This window comes from Ixodes scapularis, unplaced genomic scaffold (genome assembly GCF_016920785.2).
Source record: "Ixodes scapularis isolate PalLabHiFi unplaced genomic scaffold, ASM1692078v2 PGA_scaffold2__306_contigs__length_199485367, whole genome shotgun sequence".
Classification (NCBI taxonomy): Eukaryota; Metazoa; Arthropoda; class Arachnida; order Ixodida; family Ixodidae; genus Ixodes; species Ixodes scapularis.
Genome location: NW_024609857.1, coordinates 64945376 through 64965238, shown reverse-complemented (window position 1 = coordinate 64965238; position 19863 = coordinate 64945376). Strand labels below are relative to the sequence as shown.

At 44.3% G+C, this 19863-nt stretch overlaps 1 protein-coding gene across 4 annotated transcripts in view; it reads left to right on the top strand.

Annotated features, from left to right (window-relative positions):
• Positions 1 to 19863, top strand: part of LOC8032710 (DCC-interacting protein 13-alpha) — a 62158-nt gene that overhangs the window by 26831 nt on the left and 15464 nt on the right. For all 4 annotated transcript variants that reach the window (XM_029972008.3, XM_029972009.4, XM_040220678.3 and 1 more), the window contains 8 exons: positions 210 to 388; positions 1805 to 1969; positions 3317 to 3401; positions 7493 to 7590; positions 9096 to 9228; positions 13350 to 13420; positions 13814 to 13957; positions 15443 to 15570. In XM_029972008.3, the coding sequence (XP_029827868.2) occupies positions 210 to 388; positions 1805 to 1969; positions 3317 to 3401; positions 7493 to 7590; positions 9096 to 9228; positions 13350 to 13420; positions 13814 to 13957; positions 15443 to 15570 (1003 nt within the window). The remainder of the gene's footprint in view (positions 1 to 209; positions 389 to 1804; positions 1970 to 3316; positions 3402 to 7492; positions 7591 to 9095; positions 9229 to 13349; positions 13421 to 13813; positions 13958 to 15442; positions 15571 to 19863) is intronic.

Genomic DNA, 19863 nt, shown 5'->3' with positions numbered 1-19863 from the left:
TTGCCGTGATAGAAAACATTATCTAAAAATATCATTTTTTTTACTTTTCTCGGTTGTACACTGAAAGTTGGCCCAGTCCTTATTTTAACGCGATTTGCTCTCGATTTTAGGTGGGCTATCTCTTAGGACATTACGGTTGTTGAACTCGACTCGCAGCTGCCGGAAGATCTGAAAGTGACCGTTTTCTTTCGTGGCATGTGCCTGCGCAGCTCTCGCTCAAGTTCTATGCCTACCTGAATGCGCTGCAGTACCGGCGCAAGATTGCGCTGATCGAGCCCCTGCTGGGCTACGTGCACTCAATGAAGTCCTTCTTCGGCATCGCCTACGAGACCATGCACTCGGCCGACCAGGACGACTTCCTCGCAAACATCGGCACCAGCGTTGGAGAGTGAGTCGTGCCTCGTTTGATCGGGGATTGACGACGGCCTTCACACTATTTGAAGCGTGGCGTCTCAACGAGCATCCATTGTGCACATGCACGCGCGGTGTGCGGAGTGATTGTGTCGTGTGTTTGTTTGTACGGCAGGAAGTTGGTCGGCCCCATTGGGCGTCGTGTTTCGGTTGTGAGTGACTAATTTGGCCACCGCTAGCCTAGGGTCTTTGACATGCGTTGTGCGGTAGCGACGCACGACCATGTGCCAATACGATGTTCGCATGCTCTGCGGGCAGGATGCTATGCTGGCAGGGATGGTGACCGAACCCAAAGTTCCTGAATTCTTACCAGCTTTCGCTCCACAGGCGCCGAGCTGTGGCACGTTGTCTCACCGTCCACCTGTCCTCCCGCGGTGGACAGCGAGAGTTTCGTTATATAACTAGAACTCCCATCCAAATACAACATGACCAACCAAAGTTTGTGATTAGTTTGCTATATCGGATAATTTGCCATATCAGTGTTTGTTATAAGGAGGTTCAACTGTATTGCAACTTTGTAATAGCAGTTTTGAATAACGCGCTATTTGACATTCTCTTGCAATATTAACGTTTTTCGAGGTGTTGATTTCAGAAAGTTAGCCCTCAGGGCCCTTTTACCCGCAACAACCAACGCTTAAAAAAATATTAACATTGAAGTCACGTGCTTAAGAGAGAAACACACTTTCAAAGCTGGATGGCACACACGCTTGCCTGGTGTATTTAAAAAGAAACTAAAACTTTGCAAATGTTGACACCCACATTGCAGGAAAACTTAAAATTAAACTGTGGCTATTATTTGAGAGTATGTTAGGTAGAGATACCCTGACAGCCCAAGTTCATCATTAGTGATCCCCTTTTCTTTTTTTAAATATCAAGCTTTATAAACTATGTCAATTAGGTATAGCTGGGTATCTCTATATTTTAATTTTATGTCAAATGTGTTGTTTACTCGTTATTTCAATGTAGGCAGTGAACTTTCCGAGGAGTTTGGTTGGGCTTTTGTTTAAGCGTGGTGCAGTAGTGAAAAGCTTGGAGAAACTGTTCAATATTCAGTTCGAAAACATTTGGCCAAAACTACTACTTATTCGTTTTGAATTCGCCTCAAAATCAAATTCCACAATTCACACATACGTATCGTTCTGTGAAACAGAATTTTCTTTGCTGTATACATACATGCATTTAAATTGGCCACCTGACCCACATGCAAGCAGTTCGCCGCATCCATGGGCCAACAGATTATTTCCGTGCTGTTTGACCTGACAAAACTATTTAAATTGTATTATTATTTAAGTTGTGTTTGTTCACGTAGGGCTTGAATCTCGGACTAATCTGCCCGAGAAAGAAGTGGCGTCTTGTACGTCACCAAGCTCACACGCCGAATGTTGCCGTGCAGGGTGCAGAGGGAGCTGGACACGATGGTGCAGAGTGCGGCCAAGGAGACGGAAGCCCTATCCCAGCAGAGCGAGGCATCCTACTTTGCCGAGCTGCCCCCGGACACGGGCCAGGCAGTGCCCAACACGAGCCTCTCTCAAAAAGCGGGCTTCCTCTTCCACCGCACGTAAGTGCTGGTACACCCCCGCCAACACCTTCCAGGTGGCAACGTGACGGTGTTTCGTTTCACCGCCAAAATCCCCCCCTAGCGTTCCTCCCTCCAGGCTTTCTATTCTCGCGTATTGTCGATCCGCCACGTGTTGCGTGTGACTGTCGAAATTTACATCCGATGACGCAATAGTAACGGTCTTGGACTATCGTGCCCGTATATCGTCTTTGCATAATTCTGACGTGCACTTTTGTTTGCCAAAATCGGTGCGTTACAATCAAAACTAAAACCGAAACTCGAATGACAATTGCGGTACTCGGTATAAGGTGGCTAGCTCCGTTGCCGTCATGACCGTATGTTTACATTTGCCATTTTGGTATCCTTATCACGTGCATTCTCCTGCGTCTACAAACTCGTATCTTCCATTTTAAGATAAAAAAACAAAAGAAATTTCACTAGGAGGCTTTATTTAAACGAGAGGTCATCACGCTTGTGGGGAAAGATAACGGAGCAGCATTGCATGGCCTCGCAATCCCGGCGGCCCGACAAGCTCACAAAGTGTCGTTTGGAAGACGACCCTCCCAGAGGCGACGGTCTCACACTCGTACAGGCACATGAAGCGCGGCACCCAAAAACGCTTTAGACGATAGCAAGGATCACCTCTATTAACAGTGAAGAACCATCATTGGACTCCGACAACGGCTACTACTGCCAAGACCGGTTATAACAAAATCGATTATAACGAAATAGCCGCTACATCGAAGCAATCAGGATTTCCCATTGGCTTTTGCACTTGGTTATAACCGAAGTCGGTTATAACGAAATAGCGGATATAGCGAAGTGATTTCTGATTTCCGTTGACTTCGTTCTAACCGGTCTCAACAGTAGTGCATGGTACTTAGTTTTGTGTTGGTGTGCGTTTCATGAAATTCGTTTTATGAGGTATGCGTTCAACCTTTATATTTTACCTGCGCGGTAGAATCGGCAGCAATTTACTTTTTGAATATCTGGGAGCTAAATCTGCTCGTTTGGGGACATGTTGGAATCGTGCAAACACGGTAGTTGGCGTGACAAGCAGTAGATGAAATTGGTTAATGTGAGCGTAGCATCGCTACACGCTTGCAGCAAAGCCCTAACATAGATTTGGCATCACATAGAGCTTTATTTTTAATTTGAAGGTTAACACAGAGAGAACGAAAGAAGAGCAAAGAACAGCTTTATCTTGATTACAGTTGCTGGTGAGGTGTTCTTGGCACAGATCGATCGCCAACACTAACAGCTGTGCTCACCCCGTCACCGCTCTTGACGACCCACATTGCCGCAGTCACCTTGTGACCTCTTGTGCCCTCTTGTTTGTGATTACAGCAAGATTGCGGGCATGGTGAACAAGTGGGATCGTACCTACTTCTACACCTTGGGCTGCCACCTCATGCAGATACCGAAGGGAGAGGTACGCTTATTTTAAAGTATGGAACGCTTTATAACAGAACCCCCAAGGAAAGCGGATGCAAAACAAGAGTACCGGTCCCAGCAGTGACAGCAAGTCACTTACCATTGGACAGTGGCTGACCGGCAATTCGAGCATCGGTTCACGAACAATCCGTTCAGTGTAACTGTGGTTTCAGGCGGACGTGGGCAATGCATATGCTATGCATTTTGAAGGCCCTTGGGAAATGCCAAAGACATAGGCATGTGTGAATAGTGCATTTTGAGTTTGAAACAAATTTGAGATGAGTACCAGTTTTTGTCAAATATTTTTGAATAGCACATTGAATAGTTTCTAGTGCACCATGTTAAAACAAGAACCCAGCTGAACTTGTGAATGCTGTTCCCCAGCTTCTACTTGTTTGTTTATAAGGTAAATTAACTTTAATCAAACTATATACCGTATTTACTCGAAAATAGGTCGAACCCTATTTATTGGATCCACCGAGAATAAAAAAAAAAAATAATTCAAATATAGGTTGACCTTTTTTTTTTATTTTTAAGAACAGGGGAAATTTTGGGCAAAAGAAAGAAACAAACCTTTATTTACATCACTCTCAGCTAAATCACGGGGCGATGCCAAAAACTTCATCACCGTCAGAACTTCTGGACATGTCATCGTCGTCCGAAGCTTCGTCAGCTGGGTAGACATCCTCGCAAATTCGCAACAATACTTCACTGACACCGTTGTAAAATGACGACAAGAAACGAAAGAAGGTGCGAAGCGACGAAAGACAAACTACAAAGACGCAAGCAAAGCCGCCGTGTAGCCATGAGCAACACGCGAGCCGAGTTGCCTCAAACAACTAACAAAAGTAACTTTTTTTTTTTTTCTTTTTTTTGCGCGTTTGCGAGGATGGAGGGTAAAGTGCATGGCGCATCGCGTTCCTCTCCTTCCCCGTTGCCCAGCAAGGGGAACGCTAGAGGCGCGATGTCGAAATCTGACGCCCGAGGGGTGCGCGCGATAGCGGCACCGGCCACCGCGGGCGGCGAGCCATTTCGGTTATCAAAAGCTTTTTGAAACAAGAAGCGGCGCAGCTCTACGGCAACGCCGGCTCGGTGACTCGATAGCTTCATGCCTCCGGTAGGGTCGCAAAATTTGGTCGCGAATGTAGGTGTCGAAATTCTTTGGTCACAATTTCTGAAAAAAAGAAAAAAAGGTTGACTTATATTCGAATAAACACGGTAGACTGTGGCCTCAGAAAGTCTAATACCTAGATTGGGATGGCAAGTGAACCACACATTTGACATAAAATTAAACCTATAGAGCAGTCTAACTATTAGGGCTGGGTGATTGATCAATTAGCCTACCGATTAATCAATTAACGCTTTAATTGCGACTAATCTTTTTTAACTGGTCAATCGGTAAGATTTTGATGAAACAAAAAAAAGTAAAAATTACACGCTTTCACCACGCAGACATGGACGAGTACACCTGTATGAATGCAAACTTTAGGCGAAATTTGAGACTAAAGTAAACTGTAGGGGCAAGATTTGTAACTCCAGACAATTCCGGAAGGTTACACATATCCCGGTCATTTCAGCACCTTCCGAGTGTCTGTTTAGCACAGCAGAGACTATTGTGAACAATCAATGGAGGTCGCTCTTGCCGGAGTATATCCATGAACCCCTTTGCGTCATGCAGCTGAAGTAAGAATCTGTTATTGTCTTTGAACTGTTCTCAACCACACATTGAGGTTTATTCAATATCAAAATTGTGTATTGCGCCGTTTGTCACATATTCAACACAGGCACATTTTTCACAGCGAAGCTGTTATGCGCCAGGATCTGGGAAGAAATGTGTATGTGGATGTTATCGGAAAGCACCCCATTGATTCGGGCAAGTATAAATAAATAAAAATAAAAAAGGGAGCAACCAGCATGAGTCAGTCTTTCTTGGCGTTATGAGATAGTTAGGTCCTGATCCCTTGTTGTCATCTCTAAGCATTGTGCTCGAGGTCGTCTTAGGCGTCGTCCTAGAAGTTTTCCTCAAGGTCATCCTGAAGGTCGTCATAGACGTCGTCCTCGAGGTCGTCCTAGAAGTCATCTTCGAAGTCTTGAGGTTGTCCTGGAGGTCGTCCTACACGTCCTTGAGGCATCGTCCTAGACATCGTAAAAATAGCAGCTTCGCTGGTCCTCGTATCTTCATGTGAAGTGGAAGGGCTCTACAATTATTGACTTTTTGTTTATTATGTATGGAAATGAATTAGATGGATTAATCGATTAATTAATTGATTAAAGGGTGGCAATTAATTGAGTTCAAATTTTAATCGACGTCCGGCCCTACTAACTATCGTATTTACTCGCATAATGAATGCACCCCCACAGCAAGTACCAATATTTTGATTTTTTTTTTTCCATCGCATAATGAACGCATTTTCAATTTTCAGCTGCGCAAGTCCCGAATTGCGTCCAATTTAGCTAGCCACCAAACCAATTTTCTTTCGCCGCCAAGCGGTGAGGCCAAGTCAAGCTAAACCAAGTTGCTCTTGCAATGGCTGCAAATGCGTAGTTGTGGTAGTTGTGAAAGTGATCAACCGTGAAACTGAGCGGCGTGCACACTTGAAGCTTGGGTCAAGGAATTGCCCAGCCCCAGACGTTCTTCGCCTATCGGATGCATTGATGTCAGCAAACACGCCGTCGTCTGTGGTCCACTTTCGGACAGTGAAATCATGAAAGTGGTTAGGCCTAATTTCACATACTCCGGGTAAATGCGTTTATTTAATTCGTGCACTCTGCGTCGTATGTTGAGAATGTCTGGTAGCCCCTGGTAACAGCAGTCTCTGTTGAACGAAACTTGATCCGTGCGAGCAGGCCTCGGCAGTCGGTGGTTATACTTCGTAGGAGTTCTTATACGCGTAGTTGCGGTATATGCCCGAGAGTGTTGCTGGATACTAGCAACATATATATCGCCTAAGAACGGTCTTGTTGCTTTCCATGCTGAGTGAGCTTCGTAGAGCGCTTTTCCTTCGGCATAAGGCATGTCAAAAGCGCTCTAAAAAGGATTGCAATTCATAAAGCATGGTTACTGTGGTGCATCCCCCACCAGCCGTGGGTCTGCCTTCATCGGTGCAGACTTGCTACAGTACCGTGCCATGTCATATTGGTAGTTAATATGACATTTGCACTAAGTGAGTAAATGCAAAAATTTTACTTTGCGTAATGAACAAACGTGTCATTTTTTCGGGAAAAAAAGTGTGTTCATATTGCGAGTAAATATAGTATACCTAATCATGGGGCTTTAGGTATATTCTTGCTAGATACTAATATATTTTCTTTTGTCACGAGTGTCAAATGCGGGTTGTTGGAGCAGCTGTCTAACATATATTCAGGCATATTAGTCAGTTTAATTTTTATAATTTTATTGCAATGTAAATATCAACATTCATCAAGTTTTCATTTTTATTTAAATACACCAAATGCACGCATGCACCATCCTGCTTAGAATTAGTGGTTTCCTCCTAAGCGCACAACTGTAATATTTGTACTTTTCGAAGTCTTGATTGCGGTGTTTTAGCCCCGTTGAGCGCACTTCTTTCCGAGCACTGCTGTGCTGCAGAGAAGCAACACCTATGGAAGCGAGCTCCGCATGTGGTGCTTCTCTTTAGTGCAACAGTGCTCTTTAAGGACAGCGCCCAAGGAGGCTAACCTGCCGCGGAAGCGCCCACTTCGTTCGAGAGCCCACTAATAACATTTCCCAAAGTTGGGAATTCTGCAAGTGATGCATTAATCACCCGATTTGACTTGAAAAGTGCCCACGTCTAGATTAACCCAGTTTTCAGCAAACGTGGTGTGGGCGCTCCTCTGGTATTTTATGGTACTCAAATATTTGCACAGCACTAACCCTTTCTTTGTGCAATTTAAAAACTATAAAGCACACAAAAATTACCTTGACAAAAATGTGCACGTTAGCAGATGATGTCCGAGTATTGTACCTCTGGTTCTCCAGCCTTTCTGCTGGAGAACCAGCAGGAAGGCTGCGTTAGTTGTTTTTTTTCTTTCTGCGAATGACTGATTGACGTTGGATGTTGGTTCTTCTTTTGGGCTGACATGCAGAGCGTGGGCAGTGCAGTGATGGACTTGGATCGTATGGTGGCTGCCCAAGCGCTCGAAGAGGATCGTCGCAACGTCTTTCAGATAACCAATGGCAAGAAGTAGGTTGCTCAAATCTACTTATCCCCTTATCATCTGAGGGAAGTTGTGCATTTTAAATATGTATGACACATAGTAAACTGAATGTTTGTTTGAGGGCCAGTGTACAGCACTTTTCAATAGACCATTTGCTACATTACTCAAGCATCAAGGAGAATGCAGGGATTGGTTTTCCACGCGCCACACGTGCACTCCTTCCCCGTATAAAAGGTTTGAAGTAAATGTCCAAAATAAAGCGTTGACAAACGCACATGCAAGATGGCATTTGTGGCATATGTTTTAGGTATTTGCTTTAGAAAAGTTACTACTGCTGAGGCCAGCACATGCGGCGCGTGGAACATCAATCCCTGCATTCTCCTTGATGCTTGGGTAATATAGCAATAGGTCTATAAGGCTGTGCGAATACTCAAATATATGAATATGAATCAAGTAGTAAATTCCCTAATAATTCTATTTGCAAATTGAATTCCTAGTGTTCGGCCACTCGAATGTTCTATATATTCGGCGAAAGACGCGTGGTCGGAGCTGAGCTTACGAGCGAGTAGTTTTTTCTCCCGATGTTGGTGCAGTGATGTTGAACAGACCATGCAAGAAACACATCTTGGTCCTACCATTCCACAAAGATCTAGCGTGCAAGCTAGAAAAAAAATAAGTAATGAATGTCACAAACTTTATAGCACGCAGCTTTAATCATGATCGTAACACAGTTATGAATCAGAACCAAAACATCCCACCAGAATTCCACGCCATGCCTAATTTTTTTCACAAGTAAAGCCCCCCCATTTCAAACTGAAGTGTCATTGTAGAATACACTTGGTGCACTCACAGAAATCGGCGACTGCGAGATCACAAAAAGAAGACCATGTTAACCACACTGAAGAAACCAGCCGAGTTGTAGTCGTCGTTGTTCCTGAACCGCAAGCACCGCAAGCCGCAAGCACCACCGCAAAACTAAACTCTGGCTTACCGAACATCCATTCTCTGCTCAAATGTTGCACTAGGGATCCAAAGCAGGCGCCAAAGTTACCGAACTTACCGTTATCCAATTCTAAAGTCTAAAGTTATAAGCAATTTTCGTAAATTTTTAACGTAGGAAACGGCAACCAACGGAGCCTGTGAATATGTCGAGATTATGGCAAACGCTACCGGGAATATGCCCTAGTTTCTCATTGATAACCTTTGAAAATCGCTGGTAACTTTTGAATCAGATAAGTAACAGTTCTCAAACTTTGGCATCGGGTCCAGATTGCTAGCGCTATTTTTGGGCAGAGTCTGAGTGTTCGGCGGTGCATAGCTAATTTTTTTGCGGTGAGAAAAACACCGTTTTCATTTTTTCAGAACCGTCGGTTCATGCTCCGAGTTCCTGCAGACTCCTGAGAACGGTTTCGTTGCCATCTGTTTAACGACTATACTACTTTTTATGTTGCTAGCATAGAGGCAGTGCACTTAGTGTGATCTGCACCCAACCGACTCGCATACTGACGAAGTGTCTCTTTCTTGTCCGCAGGGTCGTAGTTTTGCAAGCGCTCAACGAGAAGGATCGAGACGAGTGGATCGCGACTATCCACAACATTGCCACAGAGTCGCTGGCGTCTTCCAGGTCTCACTCCATTCCCAAAGAAGGCACTACACCGGCAAGGGTAAGCTGAGGTCACCAAAGCAGGGAGAACACGGCTGAGATTATAGAAGCTGCCATTTTCTTCCATACTCTACGACTGCCTCTGAGGCCGTATATCGAAACCGTGCGGTAACATCCAAGAAATCCTGGTCTTGTTTAAAAAAAGGTGACCAAATAGGGTGTTTTGGATGGTAGTTGTCTGAGGAAAGTTGGTTTCTGGTCATAGCTTAGGTTTTCATGGGAGTCTAAGGTTTGTTTAGGCAGAACCAATTTATTACCAGAATGTTCCAGTAGAAGAGGAACTGTAATTTTTAATGTTACACGTTTTTACCTGTGTCGAGTGCTCGCCCCCTCTGTGGGCCTCCCAAATTACGCTAACCGACCGAAAACCTCTGGCATGGAACACGGGACCCCAATTAAGAAATTAGGAGCGCTGTAAACCCTCTGCCAAGGCGCACAGCTACATCTTGGTGCACAGCCACAGCTTGGTGCACTAATCATGGTCGTCGCGCACCATTGTCCGCACCGACTTGGCAGAGACCTTGCTATCGATGGTCAAGGACAGTGATGGCAAGCACAGAATCCCCAAGTATGTCCAGGCAGCTGAGAGGGTGGACACCGCCCACTGTAACGCAAATGCGGTTTCACTTCCTCGCACCCAAGACGTCGGCACCACACGCGAAACTCGTAGCGCTTCTCCGAGCCGTCCAGTAGGTCCTTCAAACTTACAACCCAAAGGACATATGCGCAAACTGGTACTGTTCACAGACTCGGCTCACACGTATGAAACGCGTTAATGGGCGAGCGGGAGCTTGTCAAAGTGCTCCGGAATAATATGCAACCTGCTCACTGCTCACTTCCTGGATGCCTGTGCAAGTGGTCATCAACGGTAACTAGTGGGCTTATGGCGAGACGCGAGCAGCAGTTAGCCAGATAGCATTTGCACCGAACGTATCTACCATCTCGGCCGGTGGAGAACCAATGACCGTCTGGGAAATTGTCAAGCAGCGAAGACGAAGGACCCTTCGGCACTTCCCAGAGGAACGGGAGGAATGCCCAGATGTGCCCTATTCCTCCGATGCTGGAAGAGCTACCGAGGGGCACCCGGACCCTTGTTCGCTTCCTTGCAACAAAAGCTGCCCTTTTACCAGCGCTGTGCTGTGTGTTTTTTCGCAACGACCCTTACGAAGGCACATGCCGCCGCTGACGTAGACCCGCCACCGCCACTCGTATGATCTGGGAGTGCGATAAACTATCGCAACTTCCTGGTGAGATCTGTCCAGCGTCGTGCATTGATTGGACACTCCTGATTACACCGGATGAGGTGATCATTTCTTGTGGGTGAAACTCACGGAGTGTGCGTCTACGACGACGATCCCGTCCCGGGCAAGTTACTTTGCCGCGGCCGGAGACGCCCAGACCAAAATCAACTGCCGTGATGGCAACAACTGGAGTATAGGCCTGCACAGATGCCGATTGCAAGAGTGCTCATACTCAAGGCCATATAAAGAATGCACTTAAATGAAAAAGAAAAGTTTATATATTAAAGGGCATAGATAGGTCGCATTTTTTTGGTAACCTTGAGGATGTCATCAAGGACGACCTCAAGGACGACTTCTTGGAGGACCTCAAGGACGACCTCTGGGACGACCTCAACGGTGACTTGTAGGACGACTCTAGGATGACACCTAGAGGGCAACCTCGAGGAGGACTTCTAGGACGACCTCAAGGACAACCTCAAGGACAACGTCTAGGATGACCTCAAGGACGACTTCTAGGTCGACCTCGAGGACGATGCCTAGAGATGATAACAATGGGTTAGGACCTTACTATCTGATAATGCCAAGGAAGTCTGACTCACGCTGGTTGCCCCCTCTTTTTATTTTTATTTATTCATACTTGCCACGACCAATGGGAAGTTTTCTGTCAACATGTGAGGACGCATTTAGACAGAACTAGGTCTCAATATTTGACGTATAGTTTTTTCTTTGGTGATATTGAAGAGGACTGCATTGTTTTTCAAAAACAAAAATGAAACAAAATTTCCCTTTAAAAAAAAAATAAAAAAAAAATTTAAATGGTTCAAATGGCACACATTTTTACAGCGAAGCTGTTATACGCTAGAGTATAACAGCTTCACTGTAAAAATATGTGCCATTTGAGCCATTTAATTTTTTTCTTTTTACCATTTTTTTTAAGTATACCATATTTACTCTATTCTAGGCCGGCATCGATTCTAGGCCGACCCTCCAAAACGACAAGACCAAAAAAAAAAAAAAAAATCCTCAATTCTAGGTTGATCAGAAAGGAACGGTAAAACACCATAAAATAAACGGAGAACGGCAATTATTTTCGATATACAATGTCCGCGTTTCCGAACGTCCGCATTTTCAAATAAAGACACGAGCAACGCCGCCAGTCGCGGTAAGCAACAAACAAAAAGTAAACTTTTTTTTTTTGTGTGCGCGTTCGCAAAGGAGAGATGGGAGGGGGCAAGGAGCAAGGTGCATGGCTGGCATGGCACATCGCGTTCTTCTCCCTCCTTTTCCCCCCCTTGTGTAGCGAGGGGCATGCAGGAGCTGGGCAGCAACGGAGCCGCAAAACCCGACGCCCGAGGTATGCGCGCGAGCGGCGGCTACGGGTGCGGGGGGGCTGGGGGCGGGGCTTGCGGCTGTTTCGGTTGTTTTTCGTGCACCAAAAGCTTTCTGAAACGTGAAGCGGCGGGACTCTACCGCGGAGGAATAAATACTGGCAGTTTGTGGCAGTTTGGGTTTCGCTAGCTGGCATTGCCGTGAAGCGGTGCGGGCAGTATATAACAGTTTATATCGCAGTAATGCAACAGTATATATCACATTTTTTGCGAGGCAAATGGTGCAGTGTCTTTTATTAGTGCGTTTTAATATGAAATCACTCATTATACTGAAATCTCCAGAATTGAGCGGAGTTGCCCTTTAATGAATAAAAAATGGCAATAATAAAAGAAAAAAAAAGATTTTGGGTTTAATGGTGTTTTATTATCTTTGAATCTGCGTTTTATGTACACAAATAATAAAGACCAATTATGACCATGCAATGAGTTAAATATGCATTTGAAGACCCCCCAGCAACCCAGAACAGTATAAATTTGAGCAATTTTTTTGTGCGTGGTTCTTCCAATTGTGATGTAGGCCAACCTTGCATTCATGTTTAGATCTAAGCGTCTCCTCTTCATCGCAGTCTTCTGTACCTCCAATTTCTCGCAGAAAATATTTACACGATATTGTTTTTCCAACCACAAAAGAGGACTGCCGCACATCTGTGGTAACATTCAAACACATTTTTCTCTTTATGCAATTTTGGGACATCTTCACAGTTTGCGCTCAAGATTTTTTGGTTTTAAATATTGTTCTATCACCACCAAATTTGGCATACATATGCTTTAGAATATGTAGAATGTTTGTCAAGGTTTGGTCAGAATGTATATTTTTTATATTTATGAAAAACAATAAACTTTTGTTAGCCCTTTGAAAATGATATCGCGCTCATTATTTTTGTTCTTCATTGTACTCGAAGATTTAAAAGCAGAAAATTAGAATTATGTTCTGCATAGTATGCAGTACATAACAAAAAATCTGTATCAAAACAAGCATCAGATTTGTTAAAAGGAGATCAAGCACTATGAACTCTGAAAATTTCCTTCGGTTATTTTAAATAATAAAATGTTTTCCTCTGGCTCATGTCCCCCTAACAACAACTGTTGAGTACTTACCTGTTATATGGTGTGGTGGTTACGAATTACTCTATGTTTATGTCATAAAGTTTTGCCACGAAAATATCTCTAAGCAACTTTTTACGACACATAGAATAATATTTCTGCATAAATATTGATGTGAGGAGGAGAAGGAAGTTTGAGCTCGGCTGGTCGAGGAAGAAGAGGCAGCAGTGCTTATGGGGCTTTGCAGAACCTCCATCTTTCAGCCTCTCATTCATCGTAAAATAAAGTATTCAATAATCACCGTAACAATATCTTAAATTGTAATTTTAATTACCTTGTATGCAATATAGATTTCACAGGCGAGCATTTATAAATGTTCAAAGTGTACAATAAAAATTCCAAGATTTCAGTCAATATTTAAAAAATTGCCTTTTCTGTTTTGCCAACAGACCGAACGAACTCAGTCTCTGCCCAATGCTGCACCTGCTGCAAAGAGTGCCCAATCGCACCATCATCAAAAGTGAGTTCCAACACCCCGGTGTCGATTAGAGACATGCACCTAACCAAGGTTTCTTTGATTAAATATACGGTCAGAGTGTACTGTAGTGTTTCAGCCCACCTTCAAGGCTGCTGGCACTGTATTTGTTGGCTCTATCACTTTTATCGAATTACCGCTTATATTAGATTTCTTCGCTGTCCTGTTGACTTCATTATAACAAGGGATTACTATAGTTACGTGGCTCAATGAAGGATGGCGCGCAGCGCTATCTTTCGGGGTCGTCTTTTGTGTGCACTGTTCCCATCGTTTGACAGCATGTTCCACCAACTTTCAAGTTATTGAGGGACCGTTGCACACATAGTCTTCCGAGGTTGGACCGTGGTGCTGAACGGCTTGTGCGTGTGTTTCCTGCAGGGCCGCCGCTTCCCCGGCCCCTCGTCCAGTGGGCAGCCAAGAGCTGAACCCGTACCTGGCTAACACCCCGATCCAGTTCGACATGTTCTCTCCCTCGGAAGACAGGTCCACCTCGGGTCACTCCCCGAAAGATACACCGGCCGTGTAAGTCCTCTGACCGAGCAAGCCGAGCATTTCTGTGGGAAGGGCATTCTAACCGTGCTTCTATAATTTGCCCGAGCTTAGGAAAAAAGAAATAGAAACTGAGAAGCGCATGCAAAGTTTAGCACGTACAGTCGAGCCCGGTTATATCACACCCTGATATTTCGGATTATTGTTTATATCGAACAGTCCAAACATCCCCTTGAAAATCCCATGTAATAGTGTAAGAGCGTTATTTTTCTCTATCAAAGTACCATGGCGGGGACACTCGATATAGCAAACAAAGTAGGGCCGCCCCTCGCTTCTCCTGCGGTTGGTGGGATTGCGCCGGCGGTGAGCACATAGCTCGCATTGCGGGGCTGGCAGACCGCCAACCCAGCATACGCGCATGGGAATACGCAACAAAAAAGCAGTTGTAAAAAAAAAAAAAAAAAAAAAGTTGAGGAAGGCAAAAACAAGGCGAGGGGCACGGCGCGTGTAGGGAGGGCACGGAGCAGGGAGTGCCCGCTGTTGGACTGGTGGCGTGCGCTCTTTCTCGAACACCGCCACTGTCGCTGTGCGATTCCTTAACCCCAAAATAATATAGGGAAAAAAAAATCTTTCTAAAGTCGAGGGCCACGACAACGGTTGAGGCAATTACACTTTGAATGCCTTATGTTTGTTTACCTTTTTCTTTCGCCGTTTTTGCTTTGCTTTGCCCGTTTTTTTTTTTTTTTCCTTTCTTTTTTTTGCTGCCTGAATTCAGTGAGGTTTCTTTTCTCTTTTTTTTGCTTGCTTAACTTTATTCTATGTATCAAAAGCTTTTTTTTTTATGCAACTTTTTTTTTTTTTTTAAATTTTTGTGTTTTGTTGTTGGCACTATGTGGAGGTCATGGCTGGCGTAAATGCAGAGGTGTTTGTGATTTTCAACTAAGCTCTACTGTATTTAGCGGCTCTTTGAGGCTCTATTTGGTAAGGTCCCGTTTGTCGCGGCCTCTGGTGTTAGCAGAGACGCACGGAAATTTCAACTGGAGCTTAAGTTGACATATTTTTGTATATCAAATTATCGATATATCAAACTATTTTTTGTTCCCCTTTGAATTCGATATATCCGGGTTCGACTTTAGCTTCTTTTCTGAGCTAGACGTCATGCCCGCTTGTTCGTATTTTTATTCTTCCTAGTCGGGTAAAATGCGGAGGTTACTTGCCAACTTGCCCGCACTGTCACCCGTTCTTCGATGTTCAACCATAGTTTTCTAATTGTGTGTGGATGCAGATCGTTCGTACACCACTTTTTATTGTGTATCTTTATTTGTTGCTTCGCAAGTTATTGGATCTTACCTAATTAATTCTCGGTGACATGATAAAGTAGGAAATAACCGACTCGTGCTGCCGTTGCAACGTACCGGCAATCGCTTCTAGCATCATTTGCCGCTTTGCAAAGCTGCACTCTGTGCCACGAGCAGCCACATGTCGCAAACGATTGTGTCGCTGTGCTGGTGGCTGCAGGCGCATCAACCCCTTTGACCAGTGCGGTTCCTCTATCACTATGGAGTCTGCCAAGGATTCCTCATGCTCCTTCTGGGAGGTGTTCACCGTGCGCTTCCTAGGGTCCATGCAGGTCCCCAGTGACAGAGGTGAGTTAGGGCGGGGCCGCTCCTCGCTCCGAGAAACAGCACTCTTTTGGAGGCAGGTGCACACTAGGAAATGCAGCGGGATGGTTGCAGAGGACCACTTTCTGGATTAAGAAATCTGCAGCTTTTTGCCGCATTGTGCGAGGAAGTGACACGCACATCCTTTGAATATTCACTCTTTATTTACTCGATCAGACACAACACAGCCTTCTTGTCGCTGAATTATGTAGAAAAAGAAACCCGGAACACAGAGTGGTCAATGTCACTGCCCAAGACTAAAACGAGGCAGGTACCGTTACGAGTGGTGAGTCGCTTTACATCTGATAGGTACATGCATGTCGAGTTCTGCGGGGAGGAATTCGTAGTGGCGTGCTTCAACACAGAGAAATGTAGTTGGGGAACCAGCACGGCTGCACGAGCTCGACACTTGATCAAACAATGTGCGACCTTGCATCGTGCGAAAACAAACAGCGCGGAGGGAGGCTGTTCCAGCTATTTCGGCGTGGCTTTTACATTGAGGGCCGCCATCCTTGGAACTTAGGCGTGCCACTGGCCCGCTGTGCAGTGCGGTTTGTTGCATGCCATCCAGCGCCGTGCATTTAGGTTGAGTTTCAAATTTCAATCGCCTGTCGCGGATTAAAAAGAAAAAAAAAAATAGGAGTTGTAAAACGAGTAGAGGGGTGCGAATATCAAAATCTTTTGAAGCAAATTGAATCGAATAAGAATGGTTATGAACCAAATAGAATATTTTTAAACATGAAGAGTAGTTTCGAATAAGAACATTTTTTTAAAACATATTTTCTATTTGATGTGAATTAAACAAGAATGCTCAATCAGAACAGAACTGAAATTTTTTTTAACAAACATTTATAAAAAGGTTACTTTTATTTCAATGAGGAAAATGTCACACATGTGACTGATAAAAAACAGACGAAATAAAAGATCAGTCACTAAACCAGCATTCAAGGAGAGAGGGTATGTAAACGAAAGTGTAATAGTGGAGGCGGGTCGGCAAGCCACAACGCAGTCAAAGATCGCATTGCGGTCGAACGCAACCACGTGAACGTAAACGGAAGTACACAAGTGGAGGAGGGTCGGCAGGTCACAGCAGAGTTGGAGATTGTGCAATCGCGCCGCGCAGCTGCACTAACTTTGCACCATCTCTTTCTGCATTCAATAGTTCTGCCGATAGAGGGCACCACGGAAAAACAGTAAATTTAGAAAACTTTTTTTTTTAGCCACTGGAGCAGTTTATCTCTACCAGTGAAAACTGGTAGAAATAAATAACAAAAGGAATACTGGCAAGCTGATGAACCGGAAGATCAAGCGAAAAATAACACGAGCGAGATATTGCCGACAACTGAGGTCGCCCGTAAATTCATATGCGAATCCATGGCACCTTGGCTACTGTAGTGCATACTTAAGTAGCAATTCAATTACAGTAATTGAATTACTGCAGTTTAATTACGTTTTTGGTTGTTTGTATTTGTAATTAATTACTTTCGGCTGGAAGGAATTCTAATTTAATTACCTTCTAGCATCAGTAATTTCAAAATTTCAGGAACAATTACAATCACTTTTGCAAGACTTCGCGGCACCGACGGAACCTTTCAAAAGCTTCAGCGCTCCCACAAGCGGCCCAAGGCTTGGTGACACTCTCGCACGCACACGCCCGCTTAACAAAAATAGCGTCACATTTTTATTATTTTTTTTTTTTTGTTGCTTACTTTGCTAGCTGAGAGAGAATCCTCTTTAGAGCCTACCTCAACGGCTCCATGTAGCGCTGTCTGCAGTGCGAGCAGAAAACAGTAGCGTAAACATGCCAAAATATTGACAGGAAAAAAATTGGGCTTCAGCTTTAAGCCGAGGTTGGAAATTTTAATTGTCTATTAAGTTATTTTTCTTCTTTTTTTTTCAGTTTTTTTCGTCCTTCTTTCAGTATTGTCGCATACGTGTATCTTTGTATTATTTTCAAGTTTATTTCATGGTGGTTTTACTTTGGATATTATTTGCATAAACATTTTGGAGACTGACCTATCGCACCTGTGAATATTGTCACCAATGATTCGGGAGACCCGATTCGGTTCTTATATATTTCTGAGCCATTATAATATTAAAGGGCAACTCCGCTTGATTTCGGAAATTTCGAGATAGTGGGTGATATAAACGTGGAAAGTACTTCAAAACAACCCTAGACCGCTTGTCACGTTAAAAGCAAAATATTTTTCGTGCGATCTTGTTATTTACCATAATCGCAAACCGAAACTGAAACTTCGGCACAGCCGGGCAACATTGTACTCTCAACATCAGTTGCATACGCACCCATGTGGAATACAAGGGGTCATGTGATCTAGTAGCGGTAACCCAAGACAGACGCGGATGCGAGGGGAAGGGCGAGGAGGGAGGGCGGGCCTAGCCGCGGCGGCGAACAGGCAACGCAAGCAGCAACGAAGCAGGCTATGTAGGCGGCAACCCAGGCGGCTAGTCGGTTGGCACCGGTTGGCAGGTGTGTCAGCGAAACTCATCCCCGTACAACTCTCTCTTCCTCTTTTTGTTTCTCTTGTTTCATTTTTTTGGTCTGTCTCGCCCACTCATCCCTATTGTAGTAGGCTCGCCTCTTTGCTTGCTCAAACGTGGAGCGCGTCCGTGGCGCCGCCCGGTAAGCTCTCCCTGGAAAAGAAAATACCAAGAAAAAAACTGCGTATGCAACAGACGTCAGCCACAACGGAAATACAACTTTGGCTGCGCCGCACGTCGCCCGCTAAATTAGCGGATTTTGGTGACTTCGCGCGTCTCAGTTTTTGTTGGCCGGTTTAGTGATCTTTTAGGCGGTATTACGTTATAATATTTGACATTCGGTCTCTCTAGATGACACTAAAGAGAGTCGCAGTGTTTGGTAACAACCGAGAATGAAGCGGAGTTTCCCTTTAACTCAATGTAAATAATTCACAATAATGTGATGTTTGCATATGAATGTGGTCGTATTAGCGCTTGTGGATTTTAGTTCTATATTAACACTTGTAAAATATTCGTATATGACTAATTGTTGTATTTTTATTTGCCTGGCTAACAAAAGTCAGAGCCGTATATGTAGAGAGTTTGGTCAATGGGAGGCGCGGGCAGAGCCAGGGCGTGCGGCAGACTTGGAAAGAGGGCTTGGCCGGCTTGGCATGCTCTCTTGACCAACCAGAAGCCGAAAAGAATCCCCTAGCGGTGGTAGCGAGAAACAATTCTGAGCCGATCGATCATCGAAGGTCCATGTTCGTATATGGTTTTAATAAGTGCGTAAGAGTGAAGTGTAGTAACTCTTTGTGGTTAAAAATAGGGTGCATGTGTTGTTTCATCATGATCATGCAGAAAGATGTAAGAAACGAATGCGCCACTCAACTCTGTTTTGCGCGGACAGAGTGTGACCGCTCTGATGGCAGATTCCCGGCGCTCGGCGTTTGGCTTAAGGATTATGTCGATCTTTCCGCTAGTCGCACTCTTCCACCATCATTTCAGATGAGTGTGATTGAAACATCACGTGTACCATATTTTCAGCCATCGAGAGTTACTCCAATGCAGTTATCAGGTTTGTTTCTTGCGACCACCGCCAGGGTATTATTTCCGGCTTCTGGTTGGTCACATTCGAATTTCTGAAGACGCCCTGGAACACGCCCACCCCGCTTTCGGCCAATGGCGCCGCTTCATTTGTCTCCTATACTTCCCAACGAATGGCCAAACTCTCTACATATACGGCTCTGACAAAAGTCTGTCAACCCAATTTCTCCTGTAGCATCTTCCAGCATATGAACTAATTGAATATTATTTATTAAAAATATAAGAACGTAGTACTTCAATGCCCCAAACTGTCAAGCTCTATAATGATTTAACACACTTTATAAGAGGAAAGTCCAATATCTGACATTTATGCAGTGATGCTTAAGCCTTCTCGAACATTTGGGTAAGGAATGAACAAATGTGTTGCATTTTATACAATTCATTTAAAGTTACATAGCCCAAGTTGGGTCACTCTCAGAGATAAGTTATTGTGAAGTAATTGCATTACTTTTTAAAATTGATTTAATTATAATTTATTACTTTTCATGTACCGTAGTAGTAATTGTAATTGTACTTCTGGAGCAAAGTAATTGTAATTTTATTTAAATTACATTTTTTAAGTAATTTACCCATGTATGCTTAGTGACTGTAGGAAGGACTGCAGTGAGTGTGGTCCGTCGCATTTGTGCTCACGACGATGCACGTGGTGTTGCAAGTCATAGTCCTCCATCAAATCTATCGCAGCATTTGTGC